This window comes from Boleophthalmus pectinirostris, unplaced genomic scaffold (assembly GCF_026225935.1).
Source record: "Boleophthalmus pectinirostris isolate CB_2022bp ecotype Guang Dong unplaced genomic scaffold, ASM2622593v1 HiC_scaffold_3, whole genome shotgun sequence".
In the NCBI taxonomy this organism is placed as follows: Eukaryota; Metazoa; Chordata; class Actinopteri; order Gobiiformes; family Gobiidae; genus Boleophthalmus; species Boleophthalmus pectinirostris.
In genome coordinates this window covers 39,967,610-39,994,666 of record NW_026571299.1, presented here as the reverse complement: position 1 = coordinate 39,994,666, position 27,057 = coordinate 39,967,610, and the positions used below count along the sequence as shown (strand labels likewise).

Here is a 27,057-nt window from a genome sequence, read left to right as displayed (position 1 = left end):
TGCTTTTTTGCTAAATACTTTTGATTTAATCTTTACCATGATATTCTGGTTGTTTCGATCATAGTCTAATTTTTTTATGTTGGGATATAATGTGCTTTTTTATTTAGCAAATGTGTAGGGCACGTTTTTATTTGTTTTGTGACTTTTGTGTGTAGAAGGGTTATGATAAACCCAACCAGTTTCTATAATGTTGTAATATCCACAACTTGGCTACCTGTACCCAAGCGTCAACTTATATCATCCTACTTATATCCAATGGATAACACTTTACTGAATATTTTCAATGTAACTTTCATTTTAATAATCTAAAGCACAGATGAGGGCCACTCCTTGTTTGATCCAGTGCCCCTGAGTCTGGTCAGTAGGCAGTTCCACAGCCATCACATAGTTAGTAGAATGTCCTGTTGTAGACAGAGTTCCTAAGGCAAATACAGAAGAACAGTTAAGAACAAAAGTGATAATATTTTTAAACACAATTTCATTCACTGAATCACTTTAACCTTCATGAGGTGTTGGTGTTGAGGGTGGAAAATACATAGCTGCACTTTGAGCTTAGTGAAATTGGACACTGACTGAAGTCTATTTTGAGTGAGTTATAAAACCAGCAAAGAAGATATGCACAAACACATAACGTGAGCACAGCCAGCTCTTTAAACACAGTGAAAAACAATAAGGGTAATGTATGCATTTTGTAATTTCCATCTTACATTCTTTTGTTGCATAACTAAAGGTTTAACTCTCATTATTGCGATTTGTTTGTACACACCAGCACGTGTGAGGGTCTTGTAGATGGGGCACACATAGATGCCTGATATTGGTGGGTTCCGATTAGGCGTAGGAATGAGCCAGATGACGGCCATTTCAGTGTAGAGCTCTTTGGGCCTGGACTGTGCGAGCCGACCTTCCCTATTATCCCAGCGAGCTCCCTCCAGGAATAGTCCATGGATATAACAGCCTGTGTCTGGCTTCTCCTTTATCTCTGACACAGATTTAGTTATTACCTATGGGACAAGACATTACAAAAGGGAACAGAAGCTTTCATCAACAGAAAACAAAATGCTATTAAGGTGTGTTGTTAGTACAGTGTTATCTTATATGCATTCATTTAGTTTTCACCTCAAAATCAAATCCAATTATGTCAATAGAGGTGCTCGAACGCCGGGCATAATTCTGGAGGGTTCCAGTGAGAAAGGCCTGGGGGAAGAAGAATCCACTAATCCAGAAGACAGGGGGGATGCCTCTGGAGATCCACCTCTGCAGGAAACTGGTCCTTTGAAGCAGGTCTATCACCCATGAAGCCAAAGGTTTCAGAGATGGGTAGGCCTAAATAGAAAGCTATGCATTACTATAAAGCAAAGCATACAATCACCCAAAAAATATATCGAATAGAGTAGGCTATGCCAAAAAAAAGAAACACAGCCTAAATGTCCACAATTTGTTTGTTTAGCAATCATATTCACATTTATTCACAGTTTTTTTTTTTTTTATCACTTTATTTATTATATTTGACAGGTTTGTAAACATAACAAGAAAATAAAAAAAGAGGAGAAATAATGACAATGGAAGGAAATAAAACAGAAACAGAAGCCTAGGTGACATTGATTATTCTACTTTTGCATATATGATGTCCATTTTTCCCATTTCTTCTTCATTTGTGCCTCTTGCAACCTCAGTCTATAAGTTATCTTTTCCATTAGATATATGTCCTTTATTGTAGATGTCCACTGATCCTTTGAAGGCACAGACGTTGTGCCCCAGTTCCTGGTTATTGATTTTTTGGCCGCTAATGACATGACTTTGAAAAGATATATATCGCCTTGGTGAATAATGTTTTCTGAGAAGTTGCATAGATAGACCAGTTCAGGCGACAAAGGGACAGGATATCCCAGCACCTGCCCCAGTACATCACAAACCATCTCCCAAAATACAGTAATATTTGCACAATTCCAAAATATATGAGAATGGTCTACATTAATCTCTCCACATTTCCGCCAACACATTTGATGTATCCTTAACTGCTTACTCTTTAATTTAGGTGTAATAATGAATCGAATCAGGTTCTTCCAGGCAAACTCCCTCCATGTTCGAGAGCAGGTGGTGGTGTGGTGATGCCGCCACATGTTTAACCAATCTTTATCTCCAATTTTTATGTTCAATTCTTTTTCCCAATTCCCCTTCACTATTAGAGTTGTGTTCTTATTGTTTTTAGTTAGGGCTTTATATAATGCTGAAATTATTCTAAGATTACCATCTTTATAGGCTTTAGTTATTGTTTGAATGACATCACTCTCTTCCATGGAGGGGTTCCCCTGTATTTCCCTTCTATGATAGTCTCTCATTTGAAGGTACCTGAAGAAATCATGTTTTCCAAGTTGATATTGCTTTGTGAAGTTCTGAAAGCTCTCCAGCTGCCCATTTTTCTCCAATACACACCAGGCAGTCATCCCTTTTGTTGTCCAGTATTTATAATTTTTGTCATATTTGGCTGGCATGAACTGACTATCATATGCCATCCATTTTAATTTTTTTGCATGGTTTTGAATCTTGTGCTTTCTAAGTATTTTGAACCATATAGTTAATGTATGATTTGTTATGGGATCTAGGTATAATTCATATTCTTCATATAACTCTTTATCTCCAATCATATTCTGAATTGGACCCTCCAGACTACTATTTTCAATATCCTTCCATTTTCCACTGTAATATGGATTACACCAGCAGTGCAGGTATCTTAATTGTGAGGCATAATAATATTCTTCCAACTTGGGTAAGCCCATCCCACCCTTTTCTTTGGGCAGCTGGAGAGTCTCATATCGCACTCTGGGTCTCTTGTTGTCCCAAATGAACCTAGAAACAATCTTATTCCAAATTGTGAATTGTGTATTAGTGACCCGTACTGGTAGAGCTTGGAATAAAAATAAAAACCTGGGCAAGATGTTCATTTTTACAATATCAATTCTAGAGCTAAAGTCTAAAGGAAGGGTAGACCATCTTTCAATATCTTTCTGTATTCTTTCCTGTACTTGTGAATAATTCTTAGAATTTACTTCTAGAAAATCTGTTGTTATTTCAACCCCTAAATATTTAATGGATTGCATTTTCCAGTTAAATTTCAAGTTTTTTTTTATATTCTGGGAGGGAACATAATTGAATTTTAAAATTTGATTTTGAAAATTTGAGTTTTTATATTTATTTTATAGCCAGACAAATATTCAAATGTGTCTAATAGGGTCATCAGTTCTGGGAGAGATTGATCCGGTTGTTCGAGGTAAGCAATGACATCGTCAGCAAAAAGTCCAATTTTATGTTCAACTCCATTTATTGTGACTCCTTTAATTTCAGGGTTTTGCCTTACCGCCTGTGCCAGGGGTTCGATAACGATAGCAAACAGGGATGGAGAGAGCCCACATCCCTGTCTTGTTGACCTTTCCAACTGGATTTTTCCTGTCATATTTCCATTTATTTTAATTCTTGCTGTAGGTTGAGAATATAATGTTTTTATAATGTCTACAGATTTGGTATTGAAGCCCATTCTTTCCAGAGTCAAGTACAGAAAATTCCAATTGAGTCAAAGGCCTTCTCCGCGTCTATGCTCAATAGGAGAAATTAGAGCTAAATTTCTTTAGAATTGGAAAACACATTGAAACATGCTTTTCTTCATAAAGAAATGTTTTCTGGCTTGAGTGCTAAGGAGCAGCAAAACTCTCCGCGTCATGATAATGCACTGGGTCAGCAGTATTGTTCATTTTCTTTCTGTATATGCTAACTCAACAAGTTAATGTTTTGTCAAGATGTAGTATGCTCTGATTTTGAGTTTAGAGGGTCCTTCTGACAGTTGTCTCAACTTGAATCCTCTCAATATGACGAAATAGTGGCTTGTTCTCTCGGATCTCTCGTGCTTCTTTTAAGGACACGCATGGAACCTTCAGAAAAAACCCACTGACTTTGCTCTCTCCGTTATATGTTCTCCTTGTCATGTGTCTGCCGTCTCTGTATGAACCCTGTCTGGTCTTCATCAATTAGATCAGACAGAAATGTGTTTAATCTTTTGGATATTATAGATGTATATATTTTATAGTCTATGTTTAACACTGAAATAGGTCTATAATTAGCACAGGTTTGTTTGTTTTTGCCTGGTTTTAAAATAACTGATATTATTGCTTCTGACCATGAAGCTGGTAATTTATTTTCTTTTAGTGTCCAATTTAATGAATTATGTAAGATCGGTATCAGTTCATTTTTAAATACTTTGTACCATTCAGCTGGGAAACCGTCACTACCAGGTGATTTACTCTTCTTTAGGGAGCCTATGGCGCCAAGTATTTCTTCTCTTGTGATCTCTGCTGTTAACGTGTTATTTTGACTTAAACCAATTGATGGGAGATCCATTTGTTGAAGAAAATTTCTCTTACTTTCTCTTGTTTGTTTTCTTGAAACTTTCGTTCCATGTCTTGTCTAAGAGATGATATTTCCTGTTTCAGTTCATCTTTAGCCGCAGTTAGTTCTGCTCGAAGCTTTGTGTCAAGATTTTGGATTTGATTGCTGATCCTTGCTAGCCCGTCTAACATTAGCGTTGACTGGCTTTGCTCCGCTACGTTAGCGTTGCTAGCCACCACCTCGTTAGCTTCGCTAGCTCCAACTTCGCTAGCCTCCTGGTCACTCTCATCTTGTTCGGCCACTTCCGACATGTCTCTCTTTGTTCTTCGGCCTCTACGTGTGTTACCTCCTCTCATCTCGAAATTATCATCGGATTTTTATTTCGAGTTAAGATTTTGTGGAGTTCTAGTTCACCGATGTGCAGAGCTCAAATTATCCGTCTGTCTCTTCCGCCATCTTCCGGACTCGAGTCCGAGCACATATGTGATTGACTTCCACATTTGTTTATTAAGTATATAATAACCCCATCTCTTTTTCGGGGGGGCCACAAATACATCATCAAACTAGATTTCACATTCTGAAATTCTATTAATTCCAGCTTTCCATTGATAGTACATGAGTATGCACTTGTTTTTACATTTTCTTTCATTTATGACTCCTACCTTGGCCTTCCACATTTCAGGCACTGCATTGTTGAAGAGGCTGTTGGCCATAAGCTCCAGTTCTGATGACATCACCACTAAACCCTTTAGGGCCTTCACTATATCTCTGAGGCTCCTCGAGATGACGTCCAGCAGCTTGTTATATCTGACAGAGCAAAGTTTTAATGACAATGTGATATATATGACTACAGACCTTTGCTATTCAACAGCCAAGATGTATAAGATGGGATTTGTAAAAATGTACTAGGTGTGTTTGTGCAATGACTCCAGGAAGAGTAACGGCTAATGGAGTTTAAATAAATTAAAAAACTTTTTTATTTGTACATAGTTTACCTAATGACTTCCTGGATGAGCACTGTGTTCATGGACTCTTCATACAGAACAGGGTACTTGGCCATGACCTCTTTCACATTGAAGGCTGGAGGAATCTTTTCCATAATACCAGTCGCAATGTCCTCTACAATCTGAGTAACACAGAATATAACATACTCAGAGCTGACTCACAATAACAGCATACACCTTTGTCAGTGTTCTTCCATCTTGTTATGTAATAGTTTCTTTATACCTCTTCAAGGCTTTTGCCACCAGCAGAAGAAGCTCGAGGCTCGAGCTGAACAACTGTCCCCAAGAGGGTAAAGGTTTCATTTTGGGCGAAGCTGATGTTGGCATTGTCATGAAGACCAAATATTTCAGGAGTGTCATTGATTGGTAGCCCACTGATGTATGCTAAGTAGCCCTGTGATTAGAAAGCATGGACAATGTAGCATATATCACATGGCTGCACTTACAAAATAGTTAGTTTTAGTTTTTACACTTGTACATTATGCTGACACTAAGAATAAACTTACAGAATCAGTTCCTTTTTTGAATCACAAAAAGGAAACTGACACATTTAATATCCTGAGCCTACCTTAACGTCCAGACTTGTGTCAATCTGTCGATACACTCCAGAAGGAGAGTAGCTATGATTGACCTCAAGCACAGCCGGGCAATAGAAATCCTCCAGAATACTGAGCAGACAGCGCCGGTCCCAGTCATCTGTCACCCTGCCCCCATAATTGATCTCCCCAGCAGTGTACTTCAACACCTGGAGAGGTCAGACCAAAACAGGACAAGATAAATACAAGAGAGTTACTTTGCAGACACTGTTGAAATATTTTTGCCTGAATAAAAACAATAACTTAAAAATACCAACAGCATTTGTTTCTTACCTTGTAAGGAATGTTACGATACTCATCCAGAAACATCTTTAGCTGGCTGATGCAAATATTCAAGTCTCCATCTGTGAACTCATAGGGAATATTGAATCCAAGTGCACCAAACCTTCTTCTCCAATGCAATCCCATGAAACAAAGACAGAGAGAGAAGCAACGGCTTGAAGACATTAATCTGTAAGGAACAAGGAAGAGAAACTTCTATTTGGTCCTGTAACAATTAAAACAGAATAAAATTTCAGTTGAACCTTGGTAGAGGAGTTGATAAAGTCATTTGTGAGCTTTAGATAAGTTCTCTGAAGGTTAGCTTTGATTCCCCTCGGGGGCTCAATGGTCATCTTGGACCCATTTTGGAGAATAGAGACAGGAAACTTGTTGCTTGGAAGACTTGTAAGCCACAAACGGAAGTCCTTGTGTACCTATTTAAAATTAGACATTGGGAAGACTGGTGATTTCTGTGTAAAGTATGTCTGAAACAAAGCTTTGTCCTTTCAATGAGCCTGTCTAGTAGATGTGAGGGTTACTGTTGTTTAAAGCCTGACCTTTCCAGGGTCGATATGTTCAATCAGTCTCTCTAGTGCAGGCATCCAGCTGGGAGCCAAGTGACAGTTCTGGAAGAAGACCCAATGTCCTTTCATCATGGCAGCGTGCATCATGATCTCAGCCCGGGGGCCCTGGAAACAGCACCACAGCCCACATAAGCACCATATGCATACACCAGAAAACAAATGAGCTACATTATAGTCTGAAGTGTTAGAAGAAACAGTTCACATTACATAAACGAACATAACACACCGCTGATGAGAAAGAGTCTGTGAACGCCATCGGTCAATTGTTCACAGGATGATAAATAATAATATTGTAATGCCTCATGTGTGACCATGTAAAAGTAATGTAATATGCCTTAAAAGTAGTATGCTGGTAGTGAAATACCTATAAGGTGCCTTAGTCTTGTAAAAATGAGCACAGCATAAATCAAAAATGTGCAAGTTATGATTTTTTTAGCACATAAGAAGAGTTAAAATGAACCTATTAAAGATAAAGGGTAAATCATGAGACCTGGCCTTGGCCTAGAGAGATAGCGCTCATCTTCTTGGAGAACTGCATGACATCAGCAAACTTGTACAGGTCTGCTGCAGGGTCAGTACCAGGTGACAGGACAAAGATGAGAGGAGTCGTGTGGGAAGAATCTTTGAAGACCTCAGATAAATCAGATGTCTAAAGAACAAAACATATTTTAGAACCAGAGATGTTTTATCATTTATACTATAATTATAACTTTTAGTTAGTTTTGGTACCTGAGGTTCTATGAATTGCTGACCCAGTTTAGCTGCCACAAAGTCTTGAAAACCCTGAATAAGACAATCGGCCCTCAAACAGCGCAACACTAAAAGCTTCTGAAATGAGTCCAAATTTGTGTCCCAATCGCCAGGTAATGGCTCCCTGATGGTATAAAAAAAATATTAATCAAGTAATTAAATTTCATACACATGCTTTGTATAACATTATGAAGTTAGTAACCTGTGTGGTTGGTTGCTGTCAAAAATCATCTTGAATCCTTGTAGGTGTTGTGAGAAACTCTCTGCCAGATTTATGAAGTTCGGTAGAGTACTGAGGCCCAGGATGTCCTGCCAGGTCCGCTCTGATAACCAGCTCACTGCAGGATTTTGAAGCTCTTTTGTTGGCATTGCTCCAGATAACAGAAGCCGCCATTCAATCTGCCATATTAGCACCATAAAAGAGTAAAAAAAAAGTTCTGAAAATATAGTTTATATGACTATATAGGTAGAAGAGGCACTTGCCATATTAATTTTTTTCCTATTCATCAGTATGCGTGCACACAGAAGGAAGGCAAACATAAGTTTGTGCTTCTCAAACAAGCTGCGACACACATTGGTGTACAGGCTGAATGTGAAATATTCATTTATGTTGGCAATTCTTTGCTCTAAAATATCTGAAGAAAAAATAAAACAAGTCATGGAAACACATTTTTCTTGTTAATTTGTGCAAAGCAGATTTAAGTATAATTTCTACCTGCTTTCTTAGAGTTTGCAATGGCTGACACAAAGATGCCAAGGAACCACTCCAAAGAATACTGATACATTGGATCCACGCTGGAGAGGTCAGAAACACAGAAGAAGAGAAGCTGGGTCCGTACTGCCACAGGAACATACTCCAGACGTGTTGCATCAATTTCACGTTCAGTTTTTTCAGCAGATGTCACTTTGTCCTTTCATGAACAAAAAAAATGATTAGAACAATTTATGTGTCTATTATGTATTAATAGATATTTAGTTATTTTATCTGACCTTAATTTCCCCCGCTTTGACTTTGGAAGCTGCTAAAACTTGAATTAGTTCCTCATTGTCCACAGGGTTTCCTTCTGTAGAACTGAGTCGCAGAAGAATCTCATCCTCAATCTCTTTTAGTTCCTGTTTCATTTGGGCATTACTAATAATGAGCTGATTTTTTGTTTCTTCTAAGTCTGCACACTCTTTAGCCACAACTTGAGCAAGCAGCTGGTCCTGAAGTCCACTGGTTGGAGCATAAAATGCATATAGTACTTTAAATATATGGTAAGTGTTTTCTTAATCTTAGAGAGATCAGTAAAATGTAAAGATACCTTGGAGATAAGGTGAAATTTATCAGTGTAACTTTGGTGGAGACTTCTGGTGAGTAGTGTGGATTTGGGAGCTTGGTGGTAATATACATTCTGAAGTTTTCATGATATGGGATTACTGAATCACCAATCTTGAGCATTGTGCTGCCTGACTGCTTAAAGGTCTGCAGAAAAATACAGAAGGTCAAGGCAAAACTTAAGCATATTAATATCACAGCAGGATACAAAAACTCATAAACAGTACTATATGGACAATTTTCTTGTTAGTAAATGGTGATTGTGGTTCTATACCTGCTTTAACAAAACAGGTTCCAATGCAGGATCAAGTTCCTCCCCCACGTTCTCCAAGAGGGCAGGTTTGCCGAAACGTATGGCATTCTCTAGGCTGCGCAGAAAGTCTTGGTCAGTAAGCTTCACAACCTCAAGTCCATTTTCTTGCTCCTGTATGACAAAGAAAACAGGGCATGCAAAGGATCAAATATACACAAACTGTAATATAGTCAGAAGCAATGTAATGCAAGTCCCCACTCTGTAACAACTGGCATATTTATTAAATAATCTGTTATTGTACATTTTACATGCACACTCACCATGTTTTTAATCCATTTATTGGCTTGTCCTTGAGGATCAATGAAAAGAGCCCAGCGCAAAGAATACTGGGAAATCACACCATTCTCTGCTGAAAGGTTATCCTTTGGCAATCCTGCAATCTGAATTTAGCATAAAAAATAATATGGGAAATTATTGCTGATTTAAATAATGTTAACTAAGACAGAGCCACCACTCTAAGTTTCAATCAACCCAGCTGTCGTCCGCCTTAATTTTAATTCATACAATAGTCATTGCATTTTATTGTTGTGGCACTGTCTTTGTTAGTGAAATCTATCTTATGCTTGTACTGACCTGCCATGAGCGAATATTCACTGGATCTCCAAGTGTGTTGATCAAGTTGGGTTCTCTAGTGTGGGGAACATTTAACTCCTTGAAACAATGAAGCCACTCCTCAGCCATAGCAGCCCTATACTCCCCCTACTCAACATCACCACATTTTTTGTTATAAGAATGATGACAATGCCAAATGCAAACGCAAATCAGCACTTACAGTAAATGGTCCCAAGTATGCTACATAACCAGCAGACAGAAGAACATCTCCTGTCACATTATTGATCATGTCATCCAAATTTTGTACAGTTTCCTTCCAGCGTACCTTCTCATCAGCAAGTCCTCCTGTGAGCTAAAAACAAACAAAAAATACATTCATAAAGACATCTAAGACATGTAATCACTGTCCCATATTTTATTATTGGTATTGCTAAACAAGCCAATAAAATGGAAAATAGCATACACATACAGCTGGCACATACCATGGTACAGAGTCTGTATAGACAGCACTAAGATCTAAATGTTGAATGAACTTATTAATATTTCTAAAAATGTACTAACACCTAACACTTGTTTGTTTTAGTTTATTTATTGGGACATGGATAGTGCACAATATATATTAACCTTAACAGGAGAGATTGTACCATTGTACCAGGTTGTAGCATCAGTGCTAATTTCCACCTGTAGTCCCTGGGTAGGTTAATTGCTATCAGCTATCGACTATTCTTCTTGGAGACCTATGTTTAATGTTTAATGACTTTTGTAGCATGTTTAATGATAAAATGTTTACTACTTTTAATTACCTTATCTGCACGAACTCTCCGTTTTTCACATAGGTCATACTGATTCTCCAGTTCATTTTTCCTTGCTATATACAGGCCTCATACTTTGCCTGTAAAGCGGCAATTCCACCCTCAACGGCTGCCAGCTTTGCTTTGGAATCATCTAGCATTTGTTGGGTCATAGCTAAGTCTTCCCTGGCCTCCTGAAGCGCTTGCTATATAAAATAACACAGAATGGCCAAATCACATTATTTCAGAAGACAGACAATTGTATTTCAGAAAAAATCTGATCTTAAACACTGTTGTTTTTACCCTTTTAGGCTCAACCGCCTTTGCTGCGAAATTATATGTATACATTGCCCTTGTCCACTGGCAAATGGATGTACAGGCTTTGGACACTTTGGCAATAGCAGCTGGTTGAAATTCCTCATTGTCCATGTAGGGCTGGATCAGCTGGATCACAGTATCTGGAATGTTGTCCTGTGAAAAGGCAAAAACATGTACACACAGCCCTGAAGCTACTAGAACAGTGGCATAAAGAATAAATAAACAAATTAATATACGTTTACTTATAATATCATTTCTACCTTATCATAGTTGAACAGGCCCTCCAAAAATTTACCAGGGTCTTTCAGCAGACCCTTTCCTGGTTCCCAGTAGTCATCCACCTTCGTACCTGGCTTCTCTCCAGGTACCTTCTTAGGTTTAATACCCTTCATAATACACACTGCCTCTATGACCAACTTTACACCAGGAGGTGGTCGCTGTAAAGCTCGCACCTATCAAACACAACCACAAGTATTAAAAGATAATGACACCACAACAAATCTAACACACAAGAAATCTATATAAAGAATCTCACCTCAGTAACATCATTTTTGTTGAGTGACTTTAGGCTTGTGAGTGCATCCTCCAGTGCAGGTAAAGCCTCATCCAAGTCTCTCTGTGCATCAGTTGCAATGGCCTCTGCTATTTGTGCTTTTTTCTTGGCTTTAGATTCATCTTCTTGCACTGATTTACGTGTTTCCTCAGCAATGATTGTATCTTTCTAAAAAGAAAAGGACAAACGTGTTTTTTTTTTTATATATATATATATATATATATATATAAATAACTAAATGTTGCTTTTTATTTTTATTTTTTTCTTACTTTTATTGTCTCCATAGTGACCTCAGTATCCTGAGCAGCCTCCTCCAAACTTGGCCTCATTTTTACCAACTCTTCCTGCATCTTTTTCACATCGTCTGCAGTGCTGAGAAGCTATAATGGAGATTTTGAGTTAACATAAATACCACATAATCAAATAGTAAAAGGATTATAATTAAGGTGCTAACAGCTTACTTTGTCCAGACCAGTTTTCATGCGCAGTCGTGCACTACTTAATTGATTTTTTTTATGTGAAGTGAGGTTTGAGAAAATATTGAGCAATTCCAAATAGCTTTTTGGTGTTACATAATTGTATCGTGAAAGCTCAGCCTTGAATTGTTCACACTTCTTGGCTACCATTTGGTGGATCTTCACACACATAAGAGTCTATATATAAAGGTACAGGAGAAGTCAATACAAGCTTCTTTGTATATGATACTATGATGTAAATTGTAACTTCAAGCCATTTTACCAATTCCTCTAAGAGCTTCATCACTGGCTTCAAGGTCGGACATCTCATTCAGAAAAGTAGAAGCCACAGCTTGAAGAGCATCCTCCGGCCAGGCACTGAACCAATCAATAGTGCAGCAGGTAACCAGTGAAGGGAACTGCCTCAGACGTGCACGAAATACCTCCCCTATAGGACTATAAAAGTACGAAAAATACACTAGATGACATACATAGTGTTGAAACTAAGATGGAATCAAAAGACACTGAGGCAGTGTGCACATAACTAAAAATAATAGTTATTGCTTACCTCATGCACAGAACTGTATGAATATTGCTCCGGACCTTCTTGAGGTATGCAGCCATAAGATTAGCCTTAGTTGGCTGCTGACCCAGCTCTAAAACTGCTGGCTTCATTGTAGTAAGTATCAGTTCCTCCTCATCATTAGCATACAGATTGGGAACATCCCCAGAGTTTAAGATGTTATTGATATCTTCCAGGAAAGACTCACTTTTTATCTGAATAGTTAAAAAAGGTTTTCAGTATTTTAAGTTTTTTTTTATTATTATTAAAAATGATTATGACACTTACCTGTGTATCTACAAAGAGGAAAGTGATTGACTGGTTTTGAAGGCCAGCCTTCAGCATAATACCTTTCAGGTCTTCTCTCCATTCTGATAGACCATAGTTTTTGGACAGTTCAATCTGAAAACACTCATAGTTAGACCTGATAATGAAGAAAACAACATCAGTCAAATAGGGATACATAGTGTAAAGCTTTAACAACTTAGGTTATACAAAATGAGGCAATGATTTACATATAGGAGGCCAGTTTGGTCAAAGACTGGCGGCCGCTGCCACCTACACCCAGCAAAAGAGCATTGCCTAAAGGCTGGCGCAGGATACGGCTGATACGACACACATGTTCTATAGCATCCATGAAAAGCACTAGTTTCATTTTTGTTTTGCTGCTTTGATTATAGTCTTCCATGTACTCTACGATGACCTCTACTAACTGAAAAATATATTTTAAAAAAACAGAAGACATTTTTTTATGAATAATATGTTAATAAATGCTAATATTTGTATAAACTGGTCTTCCTCTCTTCTAAAATACCAACCTCATCCTTGTTGTCAATTAAGGCATACATTTTATTGTCAGGTCCAGAACCCATGAAGTCTCCAAATAAAACTGGCTGACATGTTAAAACTTCTTCTTCAACCTTGCACCCAAATTCTTGGATACAGTCTTTCAGGAGTGCGTTAAACCATTCTCTGTCCTCAACACAGACAAGGCGGTCCTGAAAAACCCGACAGCTTTCATGGTACCACAACTGGAGCAACTGTGATTTCTCCTACAATTAAAAAAACAAAAATTACAAAATAAACAGTTATTGCATATTACACATGCATATTTTTGTCACTACCTCAATTGTATCAGCATTAGCCATGAGCATGCCCTGGAAAACCTTGGACAGGTCTCTGAGGTTGAAAGTATAATGAGATTTGGCTGGAGTTGGAAGAAGCTGAGAAGTTATCGTAGAGTAGACTCGAATAGTGGCATCAACAAGAGTCTCATTCAGTGACTGGATAGCTGGCACTGAGGAAAAGAGGTGGCAAACATTTATACCCCACACTTGCAATATGGTGACCTAATCCCACAAACTCACAATATATAAACTTGAATTTCCCCTGGCATCAATAAAATATCTCTCTCTATATATATGTTTTTTTATATCGAACAATCTCAGTTTTCACATGTGTCATTAAGGAGAAATAAAATGGATTAACATAAATTATATAGATTTTTAATCACTGCCATTTACATTTCACATTTTACACATTTCTTCCTACACAGTCTGAACCCTGCTCCAAACTGCATGATTTGAGTGGTGGCAATGCCACTGAATTTATTTGCATGGAATACAAAGAGTTGATCAGGCAAGCCAGTCTTATATAATTTCTGTTATATGGTTAATATTTGTAAAAGATTCAAATATTAATTTTGTTAAAGTGTAAAAGGTCTTACCCATCCAGGTGCCTAGAATGGAGGTAAAAATGTGCTTCTTGCTGGTATCATCCATTTCAGTAAAAGACAAGAAGTTGAAGTGCCGAGAGAATCGTGGTGTGATGGGATTTCGTCCTCCACCAGGAGGCCCCATGGCACAGGCAAAATTTATATCTACCAAGTGTCTAAAGGTGCCTGTAAATGGATACAGTGTTCCAGTTTAAATGCTGCAGAAAGTGAATCAGTCATTTGGTAATATCACAGAGTGTAAAACATGTGCAGGGTACCTATCTGCTTCCTGTCATACCAGCCCCCATGATCCATCCACTGTCGCAGAAGCTCAATAGGTGGTTGAGCACCATATGTTTCTAACATTGGCATGTTAAGGTCATCAATGAAGAATATGAAATACTTTCCCTTTGGAGGCCCAAACACATTTTTCCGCCTGACAGACAACACATGTGAAGTTCACATTCAATATAAGGCCCAGAGTGGACTAAAATATACAAATACAAACCTTTTAACTAGTTTATTGTCTATGTAATCTTGAGTCTGGTTCGCTGAAGTGCGAGCAGAGAACATGAGAAAGTGGGAAATGTAGTCTGATGACATGTTTTTGAGTAGTTTATCTGACAGAGTGAGGGTCTTCCCAGTTCCAGTTGGACCAAAACACAGAACCTAGTAGACACAAATCAAATATCAATCCCTTATAAATCATTAAACAAAACAGTTTTAATTTAAAAAAAATAACACCTACCGGTTTCTTATTATTCAATAGCATGTCAAGCAGGAAAGTCATTCTCATTGTATCAGGGGTGGGCACAACAATGTCGGCATACTTGGTTTCTGCTGTAATGACAAAATTTGGTGAATCTTTCATCCAGCTGATCCACTGTACCTAGACAAAATGAAAAGATGAAGTTGTAACGTTGTATCCACAAATGCAACATTTTAAGAAACAACTTTACTTTGCTTTTTTTTGGATCATCATCATCATCCTCAAAGTTACTTATTCCACCATCGTTGAGTTTGTAGTCGTAAACCAAACCGCCAGCTGGAAAACATAACTCAATCTGGAAGTGGAATATTAACATAATGAGCATATTATTTGTTTATTACATATCATATTTTTCAATAATGTCATACATTCTCTTCTGCCATTTTCTCTCTTAGCCAGTTACTGAAGTGCTGACAGCTTGTTGCATCTCCTGTGGCTCCAACACTTCACACCAGAGAGAAGAAAAACCAGGGCTCAATCACTTCTTTTAGGCGCTTCACTTTATGCTGAGGTAGTGGTCGTTCATTCTTTTGTAATAACACATTAAAACATTAGTAGTTTGTAGACACATCAATGATAACAATGACAAATAATGCAAAGGTAACTAGTTAACTGTAAATCATCTTACCTCTTTATGATTAAAAGGGTCAAAAAAGCAATCCATAAGTTTAAGAAGACTGCATGTCAGATTGCTGTCAAGAGATGTGATAACCTCTTTAACATGTCCACGAACGAACCTTAATGAGTCCTGGAAGAAACATACAGTTAACTTTACAAATTAGGAGAATTGCACAAAAAGCTAATTTAGCATGCTGGACAAATGATCAGAATATAAAAAATATTTGCTAAATGTAACCTTGAGGAATCTGGAGAAGAGGGAATTAAGCTGGTCTGAGTGAGGTTTTAAAGCATCAGGGATCTGCTTCAGCCAGCATTCTGTAAAAGGAGTTAGGCCCAGAATACTAGGTTCCAGGTAGACCATTCCACAGCGGGACACTGTAGCTGGGGAAGCCACAGCCAAGTCCTGCACCTCAAACATCATGGTCATCACCTGTAGAAAAGTTAGAGAGTCATTTCAAAATTCTTCTGCACAAGACAGAATATTGAAACCTGCATTTGTCCTTACATCTGTGATCTTGATAATCTCCCCTGAGCTTAGGCACAGTTTTTTGTTATCATCCAGTACTGTGTTCATGTTCTCAATCCACACAGCATCCACAGGACCGTCAAACATGTACCACTTCTTCACTTGGTCCATGGATGATGCCCCTTCACGAACAAGAGCTGAAAGGATTCCATCTGTCCTAAAATGTGAGACAAATCAAAATATTTTTTCCCTGAACTTTTATAGGGGTAATTTCCTGTTTTTATTTTACCATTCCTGTGTGAGTAGGTCATATTCTCCATAAAGCTGTCCCATAGTGATAGATTTGGGATTGAGAACATATGCCTGAACAGCTTCGTACTGTCCACCACTCACTGAGGGCTTGCCTTTTAGAGCTGTTATGGCTGCAGCTAGTATCTCATAACACTGACAAAAGAACAAATGACATGTTGTACGCAAAATCTTTACAATTCATTTAAAAATGTGACAACACTTACCCTTGTTTTACCGGATCCAGGAGGTCCCACAAGCATAAGGCCATGTCTCACCACTGTAGTTTCATAAAGCTGAATACATTTATGAATAAACCCTACAAAAAAATCAGTGGTTTATTAACAGTGTTCTGTAAACATCTGAATTATGATTCCCTTTGTTAAAACACAGACCATCAACATCTTTCAAGTTCCTCTCAACACAAACACTGCGCATGGATTGCTCCAGTGTTCCATAACTGATTGGCTCCTGTTTTGTCTTGGGGAACAGATCAGACACAATCCCACTGAACAGTTTCAAGTCATCTTGAAGAAACTTTGGCACATTGACGTCATTAATGGCTCGCAGACAAATTAACTCCTTCAGGAAAAATAAAAATAAAAATACAATGGTGGACTAAGGAATTGAAACAGAAGCCAAATGACCTACTTCATTCATCTCAGGATGTTCTCTCTTGAGGTTTCCAGCTGCCGAAATCACAGATTTTACAGCTCTCATACCGAAGTCATAATGATCCTACAAAGACCCAACACAACGTTATTAAAATTAATATTGCAATAAAAATGATGATTTGATCAATGACTTATCAATAGTATTAAACTGCTAATTAAATAATAAAGTTCATACCTGTGAGCTAAGCTGTTCAGAGGATAGCTTAAAAGTAGATGTTATTTTCTTTGAAAGGATTTTGGCATCACTAAAGCCAAATGAGTATAAAGAAATTTCAGCAATCATAGCATAGTTGGGCACCATCATAGCCACAGGACGAAACAGAGCCTAGGAATATATGGTGTATGTTATAATAACACATATTATACATGTTAGAGTGGTATAAGAAACTCAGTATACTGTACCTTAAGATTGTCAGGCAGTTCTGTGCGGCCAGCATATCCAGGATTCATTGTAATAAACACAGCGCAGGAGGGAACAAGTGTGATTTCAGTCCCCTCAAATTCAAAGCTTTTAACCTGAAATCAGTTATTACTTCATTACCTATATCTATTTATTTAGACATAGCTATTACAAGGCCTATATTGATTAGAAAACAGTCTTACTCTTTGCTGTTGAGCCTTTTGTATAGTGGTAATTTGTTGTGCCACTACAGAAAGCACTTCCACATCTATACGATTAAATTCATCAAAGCATGCCCAAGCGCCAGAGCTACAAGTCAGGAAATAAAAACAATAAACAGTATTAATTTAGCTACTTAAGTGTACTGTGCTTAGTAATATTTTTAGTATTAGGCTGTGTTTAACCTGGCTAGTCCTTTAAAGAATTTCCCCATGGCCTTGAAGTCGAGCTGATCTGAACAGTTGAACACCACAGTCTGGATTGCTAGGGCCTTTCCAAGATCTTTGGTGGTCTCGGTCTTTCCTGTACCAGCTGGGCCCGCAGGAGCCCCTCCAAATTTCAAATGAAGAGCCCCTGTTAGCGTTAGGTAACATCTAGGACAAAATTATAGAACAAAGTAAGGATTTGTTTTGTTGGAAAAAGTGTAAAATCTGACCCTCACCTGTCTGTCAGTGGGGTGATAACCAGCCGACCAGAGTTACCAAGATATTCATATCCATACAAAAACTCTGCATTTACCACACGGACATACAAGTCATCTCTTGCCCAGTAGTATCTATATATAATACAATAGTAAACATGATACAATATACAATAATAATCAATCAATAATAAAACATTTTTTTGTAATTTCTCTTACAACAAATTCAAAGAAATAAAAGCTCTCACAGATTTTCTTTGCCCACCTGAGCTGGCTGATCCATTCAAAGTCATTAATATTTGAAAGCTTTTGCTGGACCAGTTCAGCAGCAACATCTTTTGCATGGACTTCTATGACAATGAGGGCAGACAGAACAGCCCTTTGCATTCTGGACAAATTTCCTCTGACCAGTTTGACTAAGTTACCCAACTATAAAGAGAGACTGTCAATGAAGTAATGAAGTGTCATCAGAATATTGCATATGCTACTATTACACACCTGTGTTTGCAGTTGAGGATAAAGATGATTAGCCAAGTCTCCTTTCTCTATAGCTTCCGATACCTCGGCAGTCCAGAATACTTGGCATCCAGCAATCACCACCTGACCAGGCCATGACAAAACCCACTTCTCCCGAGGTTGCTAAAATTACAAAAAGTGTTTTTATACAAACCATGTCAACAACAGTCGTATTACTTTTCTACAAATAGTGTGACAAACCTCATAGTAGACTTTTAATGATCGGTCAATATTATCTTTTACTGTAGCTTTCATTGACTTCTCTACATTTCTGAGCCAGTCTTCCACATCACCAGTAGGCTGTACAGACTGGAAAAGCTTCACTTCCTCTCCTTCTCCAGAGTACATGTCAGTGATTTGTAAGTCAGGCTGAAATTTTAGCTGGAAAAATACAAAAATTGATGGGATATTTTTCTCAAGCTTTATAGTAAAATTGTTATCAAAAAGTTCAATCATCGAACCCGTGCAATGTTCTCAAAGCATTTGCGTAAATGTGGCTGAACAGCTGTGGGATCTTTGGTCTGGGACAAAATTTCAAGCAACTCATCGTCTGATAGGAAGTAAAACCTGAAAAAAAAATTACTTTAGTAATACATAATAAAATATTATGTGGAACAATTGGGCACACAGTTCACTTTGACACAGTATAAAATAAAGGTTACAAGAAAAAGGCAGATACCTTGGAAAAGAACGTCTCTTTGTCTCCAAGTACTCACTGAGACCTTTCTGTACTTGTTCTAAGAGTGAGTTGGACGTCTTCAGAGTAGACAATAAACGGGCATCTGGACACAACTCAATTATCTACAAAACATACCAGTAATCTGAGTGTACATTGTGTGTATTGTCTAGGAGTCAAAATTGACGCTGTAGTTCATTCTGAATTTGTAAAACAGATATGAGTTATAACCTTGCGATTATTGTTAGCTTTTCTCATCACTGTTGTCCACATTTTTTCCATTTGTTGGTATTGCCCTGCTTCATTGGGCAGTTGTTGGTTAATATCTGGGGAGCTGAAAATGGGCTCAAGGTAAAGCAAAGAACGCTGGCATGTCAGCCATTCCTCTAGCACATCCTACAAAGACCAGAAGAGGGTAGCACCGCACAATTAGAAACAGAGGTGGCAATGCAGTTAGATTTGATGTACAATGTGATCTATAGTTGTACTTGAGTCATTTTCAGTTTACTCTCCCAGTTGGCTATGCGACTTTCAAAGTATTTTTTAAATGGTGAGAGTGACATGCTCTGGGTCATGACAATGTGGTCATCTAGCAATTGGGAAGCTTCCTCTGGACTTTTGAGAATGTAGGTTCCAGTGTTCTTGTATGGCAGCACATCAACGACTAAAGCTGACCATTCAGCTTTCATTTTATTAAGTGCCTAAAAAGAATGAGAGCAAGAATGAATTGTTGTGTTTGAAAAAAGTTATTAAATAACAGTTAGAATGAAATCCTTTAACCCTTCCAGTGTTTTACATAACCGCGCATAACTTTTTATCATAAAAGATAGAGACTTTTGTTTAGTGCTGAGTCAGAGGATGTTCCTCAGGCTCCTCCAGATTCCCCTGTGCCATTCACTTCAGGTGTCTCCCCAGCTTCATCAGTGTCTACAACCCCAACCACCCGTCCAGAACCATCAACACCTTCAACACCTATGATCTCCTCTGAGAGCAGAAGGAGGGGCAGGGATGGAGGGCATGGAAGATCCAGATCTCCACTCCTCAGTACTTCATCTCGATCACTACACTTACTAACCACCACACCAGGAAGACCGCAGCAGGCAAGGATCATATGGGAGGCTGTCATGTGTGCACTGCTGACAAACACGGGGGAAGAGGCAGTGTACTGCATGGAAATGCAAGGCCTGTGATGTGGCACTATGCCTGGTGCCTGATAGGAACTGCTTCCATGATTGGCACTAGGGAAGGACTTGGACGAGTGCACTTTTTTTGGTTTTGAGGGCAAAAATGACATTTTTAGAATACCTACAAACTTGATATTTTGCACTTTTGTAGCTAAGACCCTAAACTAAGTATTTATTATGTCTAAAAAGTTGTTTATACATGTTTGCTGTGTGTTTTGAATAAAGGAGTGTGAATATCATTTTCCTTTTTTTTCCCCTTTGTATTTCTAGTTCTATAGCTTTTATTACAGCCATATGACACAACTACAGCATTCAGATTGTGAAAGAACAGGTTGTACCGAAAAAAGGATGTATAGCACTTCATTAGGGGATAAAAGGGGGAGTGTCAATAGCAAAATTAGGAAAAAAAATCCAGGCGAGGACAAATGTACCAAAAATGCCCTTAGGTCTGGAAGGGTTAAATGTGAGATTATCAAAACAATGTATTACTCATGTTGTTTCTAAAAACTACAGTATGTACCTGTTCAATGGTGTATTCCTTTCCTGCCACCTCAGCCACCTGTGCTATTTCAGCTCCATAGTTTTGCAAACCAAGCTCAAGGCAGCGTGAGAAAGTCAGATTGGCTTGGAATTGCATCTTCATGTGAATATGCTCTGAAAGCATCTCCCAGTGGCGACTTCTCATTCCAGGGTTGTTAAGTCCTTGAATTAGTGGAATGTAAGGCCGGAATTCCTCAATTTTTCTCTGAATAAAAGCTGCCACCATATGACATCCTGTTGCACAGAAGAAAGAAAATTTCATATCTGCTTTCATATTCATTTTGGCATTTCCTTTCACGTTCTTGCCTGGATTATCTTTAAACTGTTTGACACATTTCTGCATGATCTTGTAAGCCTCTGTGACATTGCTCTCAAGCTGTTCAGAGTCAATAGACGACAGTGGGTCATTGAGCCAGCTCTCATGCCAGTGTAACCAGTTGGAGGTGGTTGTCCATAGGTCCTCATAAGGCTGAAATTCCCCAACTAAATTATGCAGACGATCATACTAGAAGACACAAGTGCTTGGTTAAAAGAGAAATATGATGAAAGAAAATAGAAGGGTGAGTTGTAATGTTTTCCTTGACAGGCTGATAAACTTTCTTGCATACATTATTTAACATCTTCTTCCCCAGCAACAACTTAGGTTTTGAAAATGTGTAAATAAATTGTCCTTACATTTGTCAAAGGCAGCTGAAGCAGACGTTCTCTCCTGTTGTAGATTTGGGCCATAGCCTGACAGTCCTCCAGGTCCTTCTTTGTACGTTTCACCTTACTGGCCAACTCATGTGCATGGTTCATGTCTGCAAAACCTGCAAAACCAGCAACCAGCATCTGCATTCACAGAAAATATCAGTTACTGGACTAATGTGTATAGCAGTTTAAGAAGCATAGTTTGGGAGAGTGAAAAAATCTAATAATTCTAAAAAATTATAATTTGTCTTGTCTAACATACTTGTAAAGAGTCAATCTGTTCCTCAAAGTTGTTCTGTTCACTTTGTTGAATTTTGTGGAAACGTTCCTCATCCTCCTTGTGTTTTACAGTTGTTTTTTCTATCTGTCTGAAAATCTTTTGAGGCCATCCAATAGCAGCCCACCTGTATACACATTTAATGGTTTTATTGTTGGGAAAATTATGTTAATTGCAGACCGTGGTTGAAGGGGTAAAAACATTTTTCTCACTTCTTACTGAAATCATCCTTTGGTATAAGGTAAAAGAAATCTTCCAAGACATCATATTCTGCAAGTGTCTTTTTAAGTCGCTCCTGTTTAAAGAGATAACCATTACAGCAAGTTTTTACCTCTAAAACATATGAATGTATATGTTACGCATTTAAGTACTTTATAAACTCTTAGCTGTTCAGGAATTTGCTTCATCCACTCTCTCTTTTCAGATAGTTCCTCAACTGTATTTGGTTTTTCACAAAGTTTTCTGTCTATGATCATGCACTCGTCACAAGCCTAGAAAGAGTGCAATTCAGAATGGACATAGTCTATATATTCATAGTATTTTAGAAATAAAACCCACGTACATCGTCAATCTGCTTACGAAGTCTTTGAGCAAACTGGTCCTGCAATGACTTAGCCAAAGCTTTTCTTTTATTGCACAATGCGAGTCGAACAGTCTCTACCTGGACAGTGAATGGGCCAATGTTGATAAAGAGGGGTAGTGTTTGTTCAAGTCTCTCTTTTTCTTTCAAATGTTGTTCCACTTCTTTTTTCACCACTTGGGATGTCAACTCTGTCTGTGTACTAGATCTGAATTCAAAATATAGACAAAACATTCAACTTTTAGTGGTAAATGTTAATTAACATTACCATACACTTACTTAAGCAGTGTTTCAATGTCTTGGTTATATAGTTCCAAATATTTGACGTATTCGGCTGCATAGGCTCTCAAAGGAATGGCCGCCTGCGAAAGAGCCACTTGTATCTCCCTTCGTTGCTTGATTACTTCAGGTTCCCGCATATTCACAGACTCAAGTAAACTATCTTCCCCAAAGAAGAGATTTTTCATCACCAACTGTCACACAAAAGACAAAAGAAATCAAAACTAGTGAGACTAGTTGGAAACTACACTATATCATGAAATTAAGATACATCCTGGTATGGCTTATTCTCAACTTCATTCATACCCTTTCAACTTGTGGAACATTCTGTGCTGCCACAATGCCTTTATCAAACAGCTTTACAATTGATGAGGGAAAACTCTCAAGAGGAGTGCTATAATGAACTCCAGTCTGGTCCAGAACCAAGTCCAGTAGGAACAAGGTGTGTTTCTTTGATCTAGGGAAGAAATTGAAAACTAAATAATTATAGCATGCACAAATATGTGCACAAAATTCTTAATACAATAAATTCATAATGAACATTGCTGTATGACTACAAATATAGGCATATTGATCATCTGCCTACTTGTAAGGGCTAGTAATGAGGTCTTCTCCCCAGACCAGATCTTCACAACAAGTCAGAGTACTATAACAGGCATCCATAATTTGTTGAGTAAGACTGGCCAAAGAGTTTTGCACAAGATAGCGCAGGGCATCTTGCATTTTGTAGCGCACCACATTCATCAATTTCATCAACTTGGACATCTTATACATTTCCCAAGAGGACTGATTCACATTGTAAGTGCCTTTCCCGATCTCTAATAAGGGAGACCGAATGGCATTGCTCACTGTTGATATCCATGTTTGTCGAAGATAAGAGTTCACCTGTGAATGAAGAAATTATTTGTGATACTTGTCTTGGCATAGTTTCATAACTGTTGCAAAGTACTTTCTTGGTTCTACACCAACTGTACCGATATTGTCATCATACCTGAATGTGCAAATGCGATTGTGAGGTTTCAAAGTCTTTTAGTCGAAGTGATTCCCTCTCGGAAATATTAAACAGCTGCATGTTTGCCACTTTGTCACACTCACACCATATTTTAGATAATAGAAACAGCACCTTTGGTTGTGTGAGTAGGGAGCAGAAGGCAATCTTGGCACATGTTTCCTTATAAGAAAAAAGAGGAGCTGGAAAAATCTCTAAGAAAGTAAAGAAAAAATAATAATTTTATCACATAGTCGGTATAGAATCACAAATATCAAAGAGTGATGATGCACCTTTTTTAGGAACCAGTGGTTGTTCTTTCTTTGGAATAATAATTTGTGAAAACAGCTGCCCTGATTGACTCATTACTACATTGTCAAATATAATTTTGTTCATAGTCCTGCTATAGTCTAGGCATATCTCCTCCTCCAGGTGCTTTACATAGTCATCCAAACTGAACACATTAAATATCCATTACAAAACATATCTCTCATTACAACACTAAAGCACATTCACATATGAATCACATCCAAATTATGTGCTGTGACTTACCGTTTCTGTCTGAGATTAGGAGTTGTGAGAGCTTTTTTTTTGATCCTCTGGAGACAGCTGCTATCAAGCGATGTTCCTTCACAAATGGGCATGCAGTCAACAGATAGATTATAAAGCACAAGCGCTTCTGCGTTGTCCCTTAAATGCAGAGCATTCTTGATGCGCTGCACAAAGATGCGTGGATCCTCTGCTTTGAATAACAGTCGAATTCTAGGTACCCAGTATCTACTTCCTGTAACGTATGGCTTTTCCCCTGTGCAGTCCGTAAACAAGAAAGAGAAACAAAAGAGATCAGAAGAAACAGAACACAGTAAAACATATAAAAACATATAGTACATATATCAAGTCATGAAATGTACCAGTCAGTGGTGTCTTCTTTTGTTGTTCACTAAGGCTAGAATTTCCACTTAATTCTTTTAGATGAACCTTTTCAACAAGGTACAAAGATGTTTCCTTATTGTAGTCAAGAACCCCAACCAAATGCCAGATGTGTTCCTGGGTAAGGGGACCTGAATCTGTAATAAAACAGGTAAGTGTCCTTAAATAACATTTTTAATAAACAGTGGTATAAAAAACATTACATACCAAATGCAATTTTGACTTCAGCTGGCAGGAGGGCTTTGGCTGGAATAGGCTTTCGATCACTTGATCCTTCAGTAATACCCAGAGAAAGCCAGTCTTCTGGGGTCCGACAGTCAAAATCTTCATTGTCAAATATCTAAGAAAAAAGATACAATAGCACCAATACAAATTTTCTCTATTTACTGTATGCTAAATGTTGGAGGTTAAAACTTACCTCCAGTGGAAGATAGGGTGACACACAGGAGTCATTGCTACTGCCCTGATACTTTGGCAAAAGACTGTTAGTGTCGATGCCATTTGCTTCCAGCAGATCTTCAAGGTTTAACTGTGAGTACTCCCTCCTGAGTCTATTAATTAAAATACATAAACCAAGAGAACAACTGTTGTTAAGCCTGTCTTACCTTACCGTGAAAGATGTAGATAGTCATTTTTGTCACAATCACCCACCTCTATTTCATTTTATTAGTATGTCGACATAAACAATTAAAGATAATGGACAATATTTAAAATCACTGAGGTTGGGAGGAATAATGCAATATTAATACTTCATAGCTGATGTCATCAACATTCCCTGGGGGTGTGATGTAAACTGTAAGCATTGCTCTAACAGAGGCTTGTTAGGCTTTAATCTGAGCAGTACTTTAACACAGTCTGACAATAAGGAAATGATTTAGCTAAAACTACAATAGGAGAGCAGAGTTTGCTAAAGTGTGCATTGTATCACCATGGTAACCTCTTAACATTCCATCAGTACAGATACATGTAGAACACCCCTAACAACATGTCACTGCAAAGTATTAATAATGCCAAAGACAAACCTTTCTATCTCTAATTTCCTTGGGATTTTTCCAGAAAAAGTTTGGTATGGAAGCTGAACTTTGGGCAGGTCTCCACCAGAGCAGAAGTAAGAGGTCTTTGCTTGCTGGGATGTGGATTTGTCATTAACCTTTTTTGATTTACTCCCTAGAGACAAACCATTTTCAGAGTTAACTCAACAAGAGTACCAGTACAATGTAGGCAAGTCACGTATGTAATTCATGTTTTGCACCTTTTATTGTATTGATTGACTGACCTTCATCCTGAAAACAGAAGTACAGACGTTATCATCAACGATACAACAAGAATAATAAAATGCCAGAGCTTTACCTGAAATACAAACGGGGATATGCTTGTAGTATACAGGCCAGTCTGTTCAAATATAGGATATCTGAGCTTAGAGGAACTTTTGGGAGGTTCTGGTCCCATTGCCATCTATTGGACAAAAAGTCAACAAAGAGTGAACGTACAAAATATTAGCGCTGTATTTAAACACGCTAAAGTGGCGATAACCATTTGTTAGTTCAAGTTAGCATTAGTAATTATTTATTGTCAAACTTGATAGAACAACGTAACTAACGTAAATAACTTAGATCTTTTTTCAAGTCCCCCCTTACCTTCGCTTAATTAGTTCATCAACTAGCTATCTTCAAAGTTGAATACTTTTCTTCGACCGAAACAAAATCTCAGTTTCCAAACACTGCGCTAGTGCGGCTGCCATGGAGACGCTAAAGGCCCGTTCAGACCAAAGCGTGAAAGCGTCCACTTTCTATGTAAAGTCTATGTGGACGCGCGACTAGAGCGTCCTGCGTTTTTGCGGCGCGTTTTCGGCGTCAGCGCGGCGCGAATCTGGCGTCGACGCGGCGCGTCTTGAGCGTTTTGGCGTCAGCGGCCAAGACGCGCGTCCAAAGCGTCAGCGTCAAGAAGTTGAAAATGCTGAACTTTTCGCGTCAGACGCGCCGCGTCAACCAATCAGGGACGAGTATCCAGTGACACTGCGACGTTATTATCAGGAAGCAAGACCCGAGAACCAGAACGAGAACCACCAACATGAGCGGAGCATAAATATATACGCCACAATCACCGAGCCGATCGCGAGGACTACACCAGGACTGGACCAGGACTAAACCAGAACTCGACCGGGACTAAACAAGGACTAGACCGGGACTAAACAAGGACTAGACCGGGAGTAGACCGAGACTAGACCGGGACTAGACCGTGATAAGACCAGGACTAGACCGGTATTCGACCAGGACTAGACCGGGACTGATTCAGTGTCATTAGCGGAGTATAAATATATATACGCCCCAGTCGTTGACCCGATCTCCTCCGCTGATGTTTTATGTTTATGATATTGTTTCGGGAAAAGAC

General features: G+C 38.4%; 1 protein-coding gene across 1 annotated transcript; it reads right to left on the bottom strand.

Moving 5' to 3' along the window:
- Window positions 1–166: 166 nt before the first annotated feature.
- On the bottom strand, window positions 167–26,624 carry LOC110171135 (dynein axonemal heavy chain 1-like). Its single transcript, XM_055160068.1, is given in 80 exon segments — window positions 167–419; window positions 767–1,001; window positions 1,117–1,323; window positions 5,040–5,184; window positions 5,373–5,503; window positions 5,605–5,775; window positions 5,950–6,126; window positions 6,251–6,371; window positions 6,373–6,428; window positions 6,502–6,672; window positions 6,796–6,927; window positions 7,313–7,471; window positions 7,552–7,696; window positions 7,775–7,971; window positions 8,056–8,207; window positions 8,288–8,483; window positions 8,563–8,788; window positions 8,877–9,037; window positions 9,165–9,314; window positions 9,464–9,583; window positions 9,777–9,902; window positions 9,976–10,107; window positions 10,559–10,627; window positions 10,630–10,752; window positions 10,850–11,017; window positions 11,125–11,316; window positions 11,400–11,585; window positions 11,687–11,797; window positions 11,879–12,070; window positions 12,148–12,328; window positions 12,441–12,649; window positions 12,723–12,858; window positions 12,950–13,146; window positions 13,253–13,486; window positions 13,559–13,731; window positions 14,161–14,334; window positions 14,427–14,584; window positions 14,657–14,817; window positions 14,897–15,037; window positions 15,108–15,212; window positions 15,286–15,444; window positions 15,546–15,665; window positions 15,774–15,968; window positions 16,044–16,221; window positions 16,294–16,448; window positions 16,520–16,611; window positions 16,688–16,874; window positions 16,944–17,030; window positions 17,142–17,291; window positions 17,369–17,482; window positions 17,570–17,675; window positions 17,771–17,959; window positions 18,028–18,141; window positions 18,272–18,435; window positions 18,505–18,645; window positions 18,724–18,903; window positions 18,984–19,089; window positions 19,202–19,323; window positions 19,430–19,594; window positions 19,687–19,899; window positions 20,903–21,156; window positions 21,229–21,427; window positions 21,598–21,753; window positions 21,875–22,016; window positions 22,102–22,184; window positions 22,261–22,380; window positions 22,452–22,677; window positions 22,749–22,942; window positions 23,055–23,205; window positions 23,335–23,633; window positions 23,740–23,951; window positions 24,030–24,190; window positions 24,289–24,541; window positions 24,648–24,803; window positions 24,874–25,006; window positions 25,085–25,217; window positions 25,689–25,833; window positions 25,919–25,949; window positions 26,017–26,121; window positions 26,304–26,624. Coding segments are annotated over 79 exon segments (12,432 nt in total). The 5' UTR covers window positions 26,304–26,624; the 3' UTR covers window positions 167–297.
- Between the last annotated feature and the right edge of the window lie 433 nt (window positions 26,625–27,057).